At 66.0% G+C, this 11870-nt stretch overlaps 1 protein-coding gene across 1 annotated transcript; it reads right to left on the bottom strand.

Moving 5' to 3' along the window:
• Positions 1–427: 427 nt before the first annotated feature.
• RFX1 (regulatory factor X1) lies at positions 428–11338 on the bottom strand. The gene is made up of 18 exons (XM_082077347.1): positions 11265–11338; positions 10549–10749; positions 10328–10428; positions 9909–9953; positions 9746–9819; positions 9290–9662; positions 8043–8224; positions 7481–7600; positions 7232–7347; positions 6518–6636; positions 6335–6438; positions 6109–6260; positions 4139–4236; positions 3864–4013; positions 2754–2962; positions 1909–2062; positions 1642–1687; positions 428–1337 (listed from the first exon to the last, which is right to left on the bottom strand). The coding sequence occupies exons 2-18, from the start codon at positions 10730–10732 to the stop codon at positions 1177–1179; spliced, it is 2388 nt and encodes a 795-aa protein (XP_081933473.1). The 5' UTR covers positions 10733–10749; positions 11265–11338; the 3' UTR covers positions 428–1176.
• Between the last annotated feature and the right edge of the window lie 532 nt (positions 11339–11870).

The following is an 11870-nucleotide window of genomic DNA, read 5'->3' as shown; positions in this document are numbered from 1 at the left end:
GGTCTGGGGGGTCCTGGGTGATTTGGGGGGTCTGGGGGGCCTCTGGGGGGCTGTTGTCCCGGTGCCCCCCCAGCGCCGTGTCCCCCCCCAGGCTGCTCGCTGAAGGTGCTGGCGGACAACGAGCGCTACACCTGGATCGTGCTCTAGAGCCCCCCCGCCCCCTTTTGGGGCCCTTTGGGGGTTTTTTATTATTTTTTTTTTTTTTCCTCTTGTTCCGTTCAGTGTTGGGGGGGGGGGGGGACACCAAACCCACCGCCCCCCCATTAAACATCCGCGTTTCCATGTTCCCGGCGCTTTTGTTCACGGGGGTTTTGGGGTAAATCCTGAGGGTTTTGGGGTTGAATCCTGAGGGTTTTGGGCCCCCCCTGTGCCCCCCCCCCGTGCCCCCTCCCTGTAACCCCTCGTGCCCCCCCGGGGACGGGCGGGGGCAAAGACCACGGCGGATTTTATTTCTCTTAAGAAAGAACTACAAAAGGTAGAAAACAGCGTCTGCGGGGGGGGCGCACGGCGGGGGGGTCACACACACACACACGCGCGGGGGGGCCCCGCCCCGCCCCCCCCACGGCCACAAACACCGACCCCCGGGGTGGGGGGGGTACAAAAGCACAGAATTGATTGAAAACTGGAATATCTATTGGGGGGGGGGCTGAAGCGCGGGGGGGCCCTTCATGCGGGGGGGAGGGGCTGGTGTAAGGCAGCGGGGGCGGGGGGGCGTTTGGCACTGGGCGGGGGGGGCAGCGGGGGGGCTGTGGGGGGGTCACCCCCCCAAAATTGTGCCGGGGGGGGCAGCGTCTGGGCTCTCTGTGTGTCCCCCCCGCATTCTCTGTGCCCCCCCGGGGTGGTTTTGTGTGTCCCCCCCGTTACCCACCCCCAAAGGGTCCCTAAATTGCACCCCCCCCGGGGGAGGGACCATCCCCAAATCCTGCGGTTCCCTTTGCGGGACCCCCCCCCCGCACCCCCCAACCCCCAGGCCGGGGGTGTCGCCCCCCCCCCTCCAAATCTGTCCCCGCGGGGGGGGGCGGGGGGCTTTGGCACAGGGTCCCGGCCCGGCTTAAGGCACAATTGTCACCGCTGAGCGACCCCCCCGGCCCCCCCGGGAAGCTGCGGGCGGGGGGGCACACGGGGGCCCGGGCGGGGGTGCAAGCGCGGGGGGGGCGTTACCGGCGGGGGGGCCCCTCAGCTGGAGGGCAGCGCCTGCACAAAGAGGCCGCGGTCGGTGCGGGGCAGTTTGGCGGGGGGGGGCTCCAGGGGGGCGGGGGGCAGCGCCGGCCCCTCCCCCAGCGGCAGCTCCTGCGGCAGCTCCTCGTCGCTCTCCTCTTCCTCCTCTTCCTCCTCGTCTGGGGGGGGACAGCGGGGTGGGGGGGGCGCCACTGGCACCCCCGGCCCCCCCAAACCTGCTGTGGCAACGGGCTGAGCAGGGCTGCCCTCAGTAGGGTCCAGAGTTAACGCACGCATGGCGGGGGGGGGGTATGTGTGTGTGTGTGTGTCAGTGTGCCCACAGAGGTGCCATCAGTAGGTTTCAGAGTTAACACACACACTCCACTGCCATCAGTAGGTTTCAGAGTTAACACACACACAGACTCAGTCTCTCTGCGCTGCCATCAGTAGGTTTCAGAGTTAACACACACAAAGGGCCGGTACCTTTCTCCGCATCCAGCGCGTTGAAGGAGCTGCTCAGGTTGGCGAACTGCGGGGGGAGAGCGGCCGTCAGCACGGGGGGGTCACCCTGTGACCCCCCTGACCTTGTGTGTCCCCCCCGACCCCGTGTGTCCCCCTCTATGTCCGTGTGTCCCTCCCTATGTCCCTGTGTCCCATGACAGTCATGGGGCTCCACCGGGTAGTCCATGTACTCGTGGTGCCCGGGGGTGTCCCCCGCGTCCCCCCCGTGTCCCCCCCGTGTCCCCGCACCTCGCCCATGACGGCGATGGGGCTCTGGCCGCGCGCCCGCGCCACGCGCTGCTCCACCAGGTAGTACATGTACTCGTCGTAGAGCAGGCGGATGAGGTGGAAGGAGCCGAAGGACGCGGCGCTGCGCAGGGTCAGGTCGCGGATCACCATGGAGCTGGGGGGACAGGGGACACGGGGTCACCGCGGGGGACATGGGGACACGGGGATCACCGTGGGGGTCACCATGGGGGGACAGACAGAGAAGGACGGGGGGGACATGATGGGGGACGTAGGTCAGGTCGCGGATCACCATGGAGCTGGGGGGACAGGGGACACGGGGTCACCGCGGGGGACATGGGGACACGGGGGGTCACTGTGGGGGTGACACGGCTGGAGAGAGACATGGGAGGGACATGTGGGGGGTTTGGGGACACCCCACCTGTAGGACACGGGGGTTGTATCATTGCACAGGGGGGACACCATGGGGGACATTTGGGGACACTGGGGTGACACGGGGAGGTGACACCCACCTGTAGAAGGACCATGTGAGCAGGAAGCACTTGGCTTGGTGCAGGGGGACACGGGGTGACACGGGGGAGGTTTGGGGACGCGGGGGTGACACGGGGGAGGTTTGGGGACACGGGGGTGACACGGGGGAGGTTTGGGGACACTGGGGTGACACGGGGAGGTGACACCCACCTGTAGAAGGACCATGTGAGCAGGAAGCACTTGGCTTGGTGCAGGGGGACACGGGGTGACACGGGGGAGGTTTGGGGACGCGGGGGTGACACGGGGGAGGTTTGGGGACGTGGGGGTGACACAGGTGACACAGGGGTGACACGGGGAGGTGCCACAGGTGCCGTTACCTGTAGAAGGACCACTTGAGCAGGAAGCGCTTGGCGTGGCGCGGCAGCGCCGCGGTGCCCAGGTGCGGGCGCAGCACGCGGCCCACGACGCCGTCCAGCCAGGCCGCCCACTGCTCCAGCGAGTGCTGCTGCTGCAGCGTGGCCTTGAAGTCCTGCTCCAGGCGCGAGACCAGCCCGGCGCGGCACCGGCACACCCAGGACGCCTGCTCCTGGGGACCAGGGACAGCATTGGGGACATGGGACAGCATTGGGGACATGGGGACAGCATTGTGAGACCAGCCCGGCGCGGCACCGGCACACCCAGGACGCCTGCTCCTGGGGACAAGGGACAGCATTGGGGACAAGAGACAGCACTGGGGACATGGGGACAGCATTGGGGACATGGGGACACCAGCCCGGCGCGGCACCGGCACACCCAGGACGCCTGCTCCTGCATGGGGACATGACATGGGACAGCATTGGGGACATGGGACAGCACTGGGGACATGGGACAGCATTGGGACACCAGCCTGGCGTGGCACCGGCACACCCAGGACGCCTGCTCCTGGGGACAAGGGACAGCATTGGGGACATGGGACAGCATTGGGGACGTGGGGACAGTATTGGGGACATGGGGACACCAGCCCAGCGCGGCACCGGCACACCCAGGACGCCTGCTCCTGGGGACATGGGGACATGGGACAGCATTGGGGACATGGGGACAGCACTGGGGACATGGGGACACCAGCCTGGCGCGGCACCGGCACACCCAGGACACCTGCTCCTGGGGACATGGGGACATGGGACAGCATTGGGGACATGGGGACACCACCCCATGTGGCACCGGCACACCCAGGACGCCTGCTCCTGCGGGGACATGGGGACATGGGACAGCATTGGGGACATGGGGACACCAGCCCGGCGCGGCACCGGCACACCCAGGACGCCTGCTCCTGGGGACATGGGGACACAGGGCTGTGGGTCAGACCCCCAGCAGGGGCCGGAACCCCCCATTTGGTGCCCCCTCCCCTGTATTTTCGGGCGCTCCCTGCACCCCTTTCCCACCATTGTCCCGGTTCTTCCCCCAGGGTCGCCCCCAGGCCGCGGTTTTGGGGGGCGGGGGGGGGCTACCTGCACGTTGGCGAAGTCGACGCGGTTGAGGTCGCTGAGCATCTGGCTGATCTGCGCCGTGTTCTGCAGCACGGCGCGCGCCGCCTGCGCCAGGTGGTTCAGCGACGTGTAGCGCCGCAGCGTCTGCGCGAACGCGCTGGCGGCCGCCACCTGCAGCGCACGGCGTTGGGGGTCGGCCGGGGGGCACGGGGGGGGGCGCGGGGGGGACGCTGTGGGGCGGGGGGGAGGGGGGGACGCTGTGGGGCGGGGGGGACGCCGTGGGGCGGGGGGGGCACCTTGACGCGGACCATCTCCTCGGGGATGTTGACCATGGCTCCGGTCAGCCAGCTCTCCAGGCTCTTGGCGAAGTTGCGGATGGCCTGGGTCAAGGCACCTGCGGGGAGGGGGGAGAGGGGAGCGGGGGTTCAGGGGGGTTTGGGGGGTTCGGGGGGTTCAGGGGGGTTTGGGGGTTCAGGGGGGTTCACAGGGGTTTGGGGGTTCAGGGGGGTTTGGAGGGTTCAAGGGTTTCATGGGGGAAATGGGGCGGTTATATGTTATATGTTACATGTTATATGTTACATACATGTTATATGTTACATGTTATATGTTATATGTTACATACTTGTTATATGTTATATGTTATATCTTGTATCTTGTATCTTATATATATTATGTTATATATAATACTATAATAGATATAATATATATGATATACTACATATATAAAATGTAATATAATGTAATATAAGATAATATAATGCACTGTAATGCACTGTAATGCACTGTAATGCACTATAATATAATATAATATAATATAATATAATATAATATAATATAATATAATATAATATAATATAATATAATATAATATAATATAATATAATATAATATAATATAATATAATATAATATAATATAATATACATCATATAAAATTATGCATTAATATATACTAGATAATAGATGGGTGATTTTGGGGTGCACTCACTGGGGATGGGGCGCAGCACGTCGGGGATCAGCATGGGGTGATTTGGGGTGATTTGGGGTGTTTTTGGGTGATTTCGGGGTCACACTCACTGGGGATGGGCCGCAGCACGTCGGGGATCAGCATGGGGTGATTTGGGGTGTTTTTGGGGTGATTTGGGGTGTCGGTCACTCACTGGGGATGGGGCGCAGCACGTCGGGGATCAGCATGGGGTGATTTGGGGTGATTTGGGGTGATTTGGGGTGTCGGTCACTCACTGGGGATGGGGCGCAGCACGTCGGGGATCAGCATGGGGTGATTTGGGGTGATTTGGGGTGATTTGGGGTGATTTGGGGTGATTTTGGGGTGATTTGGGGTGTCGGTCACTCACTGGGGATGGGGCGCAGCACGTCGGGGATCAGCATGGGGTGATTTGGGGTGATTTGGGGTGTTTTTGGGGTGATTTGGGGTGATTTGGTCACTCACTGGGGATGGGGCGCAGCACGTCGGGGATCAGCATGGGGTGATTTGGGGTGATTTGGGGTGATTTGGGGTGATTTGGGGTGTCTTTGGTCACTCACTGGGGATGGGGCGCAGCACGTCGGGGATCAGCATGGGGTGATTTGAGGTGATTTGGGGTGTTTTTGGGGTGATTTGGGGTGTCGGTCACTCACTGGGGATGGGGCGCAGCACGTCGGGGATCAGCATGGGGTGATTTGGGGTGATTTGGGGTGTTTTTGGGGTGACTTGGGGTGATTTGGTCACTCACTGGGGATGGGGCGCAGCACGTCGGGGATCAGCATGGGGTGATTTGGGGTGATTTGGGGTGATTTGGGGTGTTTTTGGGGTGTCGGTCACTCACTGGGGATGGGGCGCAGCACGTCGGGGATCAGCATGGGGTGATGTTGGGGTGATTTGGGGTGATGTTGGGGTGTTTTTGGGGTGATGTTGGGGTGATTTGGGGTGTTTTTGGGGTGTTTTTGGGGTGTCGGTCACTCACTGGGGATGGGGCGCAGCACGTCGGGGATCAGCATGGGGTGATGGGGTGATGTTGGGGTGATTTGGGGTGATTTGGGGTGATTTGGTCACTCACTGGGGATGGGGCGCAGCACGTCGGGGATCAGCATGGGGTGATGGGGTGATTTGGGGTGTTTTTGGGGTGATTTGGGGTGTCTTTGGTCACTCACTGGGGATGGGGCGCAGCACGTCGGGGATCAGCATGGGGTGATTTGGGGTGATTTGGGGTGATGTTGGGGTGATGTTGGGGTGTTTTTGGGGTGATTTGGGGTGTCTGGTCACTCACTGGGGATGGGGCGCAGCACGTCGGGGATCAGCATCTCCACCAGCCCCTGGTAGAGCGCGTGGTCGCAGTCGCGCACCCAGCGCAGCAGCGGCTCGAACTTGGCCAGCAGCACCAGGCGGCCCTTGGGCAGCCGCTTCTCGGCCTCCTCGTGCCTTGGGGACACGGCGGCGTCACCGCGGCGTCCCCACGACCCCCCAGGACCCCCCCGGCCCCCCCGGACACTCACGCGGCCGCGGCGTCGCCCGCCTGGCCCAGCCCGCAGCGCCAGAACGTCTTCCACAGCGTCTCCACCAGCGGGAACTGCAGGTTGATCATCACGTCCACGATGGCCTGGGGGGGCGAGGATGCGGTGAGGGGGTCTGGGGGTGTTTTGGGGTGTTTTGGGGTGTTTTGGGGGTTCGGTGCCCACCTCGCAGTGCTCGCGGTACAGCAGCTGGAAGGTCTTGATGTCGTCGGCGCCGGCGCCGTCGGGCAGCGGCTTCCCCTGCAGCTCCAGCGCCGGGAACTCGCCCAGCGGGCGCGACGCGTCTGGGGGGGCGGGGTGGGGGGTTTTGGGGGGTTTGGAGGGCTTGGGGGGGTTTGGGGGGGAATTTTGGGGGTGTTTGGGGGGGTTTAGAGGGCATTGGGGGGATTGGGGGGGATTTGGGGGGACTTCAGGGGGATTCGGGGGGGATTCGGGGGGGATTTGGGGGGACTTCAGGGGGATTCGGGGGGGATTTGGGGGGTTGAGAGTGTGGGGGTATTGAGGGGGATTTGGGGGGATTGGGGGGGATTGGGGGGGTTGGGAGTGTGGGGGGATTTGGGGAGAATTTGGGGGCTTTAGGGGTTTTGGGGGGATTGGGGGGGTGTTGGGGGGGTTTAGAGGGCATTGGGGAAGATTTGGGGGGGATTTGGGGGGAGTTTAGGGGGATTTGGGGGGATTGGGGGGGTTGGGAGTGGGGGGGATTTGGGGGAGTTTAGGGGGGATTTGGGGGGTTTGGGGGGATTTGGCGGAGTGGGGGGGGATTTGGGGGGGTTTTGGGGGATTCAGGGTGTTTGGGGGTATTTGGGGGGATTCGAGGGTTTTTTCGGGGTGTTTGGGGGGATTTGGGTTTTTTTGGGGGGATTTGGGGGGTTTATTCACCCAAGAACTGCTGGTACTGCTGGACCTGGGCGCTGATGTCCGAGAGCCCGGGGGGGGGCTGGGGGGTCACCCCGTTGGTCACCCCGCCCCCCTCCACCTTCTGGATGGGCTTCAGCCTGGGGACACGGGGGGGAACCATCAGCCACCCCCACGGCCCCAGATTTGGGGAAAAGAAGGGGATTTGCTGAGCCCTTGGGAAGGGCCCCCCCGGGGTGACGGGCGCGGGGGGGCGTCCCCCGCGGCTCCTACCGCTGCTTCTGCGCGAAGGGCTGCTGCCGCATGGCCAGGTGCTGCTGGTCCTCCATGAGCCGCAGCAGCGGCGAGCTGCCCTTGATCCGCAGCCCGTAGTAGTGGTACTTGGAGTTACCCCTGGAACGGGGGGTACGGGGTTAACGGGGGGTACGGGGTTAATGGGGGGTATGGGGTTAATGGGGGGTATGGGGTTAATGGGGGGGGCAAAGGGTTAATGGGGTTAATGGGGGTCCTGGGGGTCCCAGGGAGCTGCCCTTGATCCGCAGCCCGTAGTAGTGGTACTTGGAGTTACCCCTGCGAACGGGGGGTACGGGGTTAATGGGGGGTATGGGGTTAATGGGGGGTATGGGGTTAATGGGGGTATGGGGTTAATGGGGGGTACGGGGTTAATGTGGGGTATGGGGTTAATGGGGGGCATGGGGTTAATGGGGGTCCTGGGGGTCCCAGGGAGCCGCCCTTGATCCACAGCCCATAGTAGTGGTACTTGGAGTTACCCCGTGAATGGGGGGCACGGGGTTAATGGGGGGCACGGGGGTCCCGCCATTGGGGGGGGTCGTACCTCGTCCCCAGGCGGCGGGTGCGCAGCCCCACGAAGACGGAGCGGATGAGCTTCCCGAAGGAGGCGGCGTTGACGGGCTCCAGCTTCTGCGCCTGGCAGTGCAGCAGGTAGTGGCAGTAGAGCGTGCTGCGCGGCAGGCTCACGCCCTCCGCCGCCTCGTAGTTCTCCAGCAGCCACTGCACCTGGGGGGCACGGGGGGGTCAGACACGCCCTGCGCCCCGCCCGGGGGCGTCATCTGCACTGCAGCCCCATGGGCCCAAAATGTTGTGTGTTTCCCTTTAAATAGTTGGGCGGGGCATGGGGTGTTGGCCACGCCCCCCTGACCCCACCCTGGGGCGTTGTCCCCATTCCTAACCCATGGGCCCCAAAATGTTGTGTGTTTCCCTTTAAATAGTTGGGCGGGGCATGGGGTGTTGGCCACGCCCCACCTGACCCCACCCTGGGGCGTTGTCCCCATTACTAACCCATGGGCCCCAAAATGTTGTGTGTTTCCCTTTAAATAGTTGGGTGGGGCATAGGGTGTTGGCCACGCCCCCCTGACCCCACCCTGGGGCGTTGTCCCCATTACTAACCCATGGGCCCCAAAATGTTGTGTGTTTCCCTTTAAATAGTTGGGCGGGGCACGGGGTGTTGGCCACGCCCCCCTGACCCTGCCCGACCCCACCCTGAGGTGTCATCCCCATTGCAGCCCCATAGGCCCCAAAAACCTTGTGTGTTTCCCTTTAAGTATCTGCGTGGGCGGGGCACAGGGTGTTGGCCACGCCCCCCGGCCCCACCCAACCCCACCCTGGGGCGTTGTCCCCATTGCAGCCCCATGGGCCCCAAAATGTTGTGTGTTTCCCTTTAAATAGTTGGGTGTGGCATGGGGTGTTGGCCCCGCCCCCTGCCCCGCCCCGCCCACATGCCCTGTTTTCCCACCATTTCTCACGGTTTCCCGCCAAAACTTTGGGCTGGGCGGGGCACAGGGTGTTGGCCACAACCTCACCCCCCCCCTTTTGCCCAAAACTCCCCGTTTTCTCCCCAAAAGCCCTTTAAGTGTCCCCCCCACCCCAACCCTCCCCAAAACCTCCCAGTTTTGCCCCAATTCAGGGGCAAACCCCTTGGAGTGCCCCCCCCCACTCCCCCTCCCCAAAACCTCCCAGTTTCTCCCCAGTTCACCCCCGTGGGGGGGGACAAACAGGGACATGCCCCCCCCCCCAACCCCTCCCCTTTTGCCCAAACCCACGGGTTTTCGCCCCATTTCTCACCGTGACGGGGGAGGCGCGGGTGGTGTGCGAGTAGGACTGGGCGCCCCCCCCCAGCACGTACCCCCCCTGGATGACGTAGGTGCCGCCGGGGGGGGGCGGGGCGGCGGCGGCGGCCGGGGGGGGCGCGGCGGGGGCGGCGGGGGGGGCAGGGGGGGGAGCGCTCCCCAAAATGGGGCCCCCGCCCCCCGCCGCCGCCCCCCCGCCCCCCCCGGGGACATAGACGGGGGGAGGGGCCTGCGAGCTCGGCGGGGGGGGGCTGGGCTGCACCGGGCCCCCCCCCGCGGCCGCCGCCGCCGCCCCCCCCTCGTAATAAGCGGCGCCGGCGTTTGGGGTGTAAAGCGGCGTTTCGGCGAACGGGAACGAGCCCGAGCGGCTGGGGGGGGGAGAATTCATCAAAGTGGGGGGGGAGCCAAGGGGGGGCTCCCCCGCACTTAAATATGGGGGGGGGTCACTCACATGGCGGCGGGGGGGTAGGAACCGTCACCCCCCTCCACGTAGGGCGTGGGGTAAACGTGCGGCAGCGGCGTCACCTGGCGGGGGGGGGACACAAACGGGGGGGTGTCACCGGGGGGGGGTGGGGACGACCCCCCTGACCCCCCGCCCCGCCCCCCCCGCTCACCTCCTGGGGTTTGGGGGCGGCGGCGCCGGTCGGTGCTGGGGAGCACTGGGGGGGGGGAAACATGGGGGGGTCGGGGGGGTCCCCAAAACCGGGGGGGGCACGCACCCCCCCCCAGACTCACCTTTTGCCCCATTTTGCCCGGTTTTGCCCCATCCCCCCCCCCCCATTTTATCACATTTTACCCTATTTTGCCCCTTTTACCCCATTTCCCACCCCCAAACCCCAGTTCTGCCCCATTTTACCTCTTCCCCCCCCCCTTTTACCCCATTTCCCCGAGTTTTACCCCATTTCTGCCCCCAGTTTTACCCCATTTTACCTGCTTTTACCCCATTTTGCCCCTTTCTACCCCATTTTGGCCAATTTCACCCATTTTTCGCCCCGTTTTGCCCGATTCCGCGCGGTTTCGCCCCGTTCCCCACCTGGGTGCCCGGGACCCCCGGGCTGGGCCCGGGCGGGGGGGCCGCGGGGGGGGCGGGGCTGCCCTCGGCCACGCCCTCGCCGGCCCGCAGGGCGCTCTCGGCTTTGGGGAGAAAAACGGCAGAAACGGGTCAGGACAACGACCCCTCCCCCCCCCGCCAAGTCACACAGCCGGGGGGGGCGGTGATTTTGGGGTGAAAAGCGGCGACTTTGGGGCACTCACCCGAGACGGTGACGACGATGAATTGTTGCGGGGGGGGCGCAGGGGGGGCGGGGGGCGGCGGGGGCGGGGCCTGGGGGGCGGGGCCTCCCGGGAGCTCCGCCCCGAAGGGGGTGGGTGCGGGAGGGGGTGGGGCTTGCGGCTGCTGCGATGACGTCAGCTCGGTGACGTAGGTCTGCGTTGCCATGGCGACGGGCGGCGGGCCTGGGGGGGGAGGCAAAAATTGGGGGAGAAAAAGACAAATCAGTGAGGGGGGGGGGTGTGTGTCATAGTCTGACGTCACAGGGTGACATCACGCTGGGGTCTGGCGTCACGACGCCCCGCCCCCCGTTGCCGGGCGACATCAGCCGCGCCTGCAGTGACATCATCACCCCGTGACGTCACCGGTTTCCCCGCCCCCGTGACATCACCGCGTGACATCACCGCCGCGTGACATCACCGCCGCGCGCGCCCGAGGGGCGGGGGGGGGCGGGGTCTCTACCCCGCCGCGCGCCGCCATTGGCTCCCCCCGCCGCCCCGCCTTCCCCCATTGGCCCGCCCGCCCACCAATCGCCGGGGCGCGCGGCAGGCCCCGCCCCCTCCGGCCCCGGGCCCGGCTCCATCCCGGGGCCGCCGCCGCCGCCGCCCGGCCCGGCCGCCCCCGCTCCCCCCGCCCGCCGCCCCCTCCCGCCGCCGCCCCTCCCGCCGCCGCCATCTTGCGCGGCGCCGCTCGGACCCACCTGCCCGGGGCCGCCGCCGGGGCCCCGCGGGGCCTCGTCCCGGCCCGGGCGGGCGGCGGCGGCGACGGGGGGCGGCGGGGGCGACGGGCGAGGGCGGCGGGGCCGGGCCGGGGCCGGTGCGCGGTCGCCACGGCGACCGTGGCTATGGCGCCCTCCGTGTTCCCTCACCGGGGCAACTGTTGCTACCCGCCTCGGCTGCGGGCGGGGCCGCCCGCGCGGCGCCCCGCCCCGCAGCGCCCATTGGCCCTCGCCCGCCGACGCCGCGCGCCGATTGGCCGCAGCGCGCGTCGCTCCGCGCGGCTCCCGCCCCGCTGACTCCCCATTGGCTGCGCCGCGCGTCCGTCGGCGCTTCCTGAGGGGGGCGGGGAGGGAGGGGCGGCGCGGGGAGCTGGCGGCTTCCCATTGGCCGCGACGGCTGCCGATCGGCGGGAGGGCGGGCGCTCGGGCGCCGGTGCGGGGGCCGCCGGGAGTTGTAGTTCTCCCGCCGACGTCACGGCCGCGTGACGTCAGCTCCGGGCCGGCTCTCTGACGCCCGACGGGGCCCGGAAGAGCCCGGGAAAACCCGAAAGACCCCGGCGGGGCTTGGCCTGGGCTGGACTGGGCTGG

The sequence above is a fragment of the Streptopelia decaocto genome (assembly GCF_964273445.1).
Source record: "Streptopelia decaocto genome assembly, contig: HAP1_SCAFFOLD_2297, whole genome shotgun sequence".
In the NCBI taxonomy this organism is placed as follows: domain Eukaryota; kingdom Metazoa; phylum Chordata; class Aves; order Columbiformes; family Columbidae; genus Streptopelia; species Streptopelia decaocto.
Note: the sequence above shows the minus strand (reverse complement) of the source record. Positions and strands in the feature narration are given on the sequence as shown.

Coding starts and splice junctions, on each gene's coding strand:
- RFX1 (XM_082077347.1), bottom strand. CDS start 10,732: ATGGCAACGCAGACCTACGTCACCGAGCTGACGTCATCGCAGCAGCCG. Junction 4,237..6,108: donor CGTGCTGCGCCCCATCCCCA/GTGAGTGACCAG, acceptor CCCTCCCCGCAG/GTGCCTTGACCCAGGCCATC. Junction 1,688..1,908: donor CCATCGCCGTCATGGGCGAG/GTGCGGGGACAC, acceptor CTCCCCCCGCAG/TTCGCCAACCTGAGCAGCTC.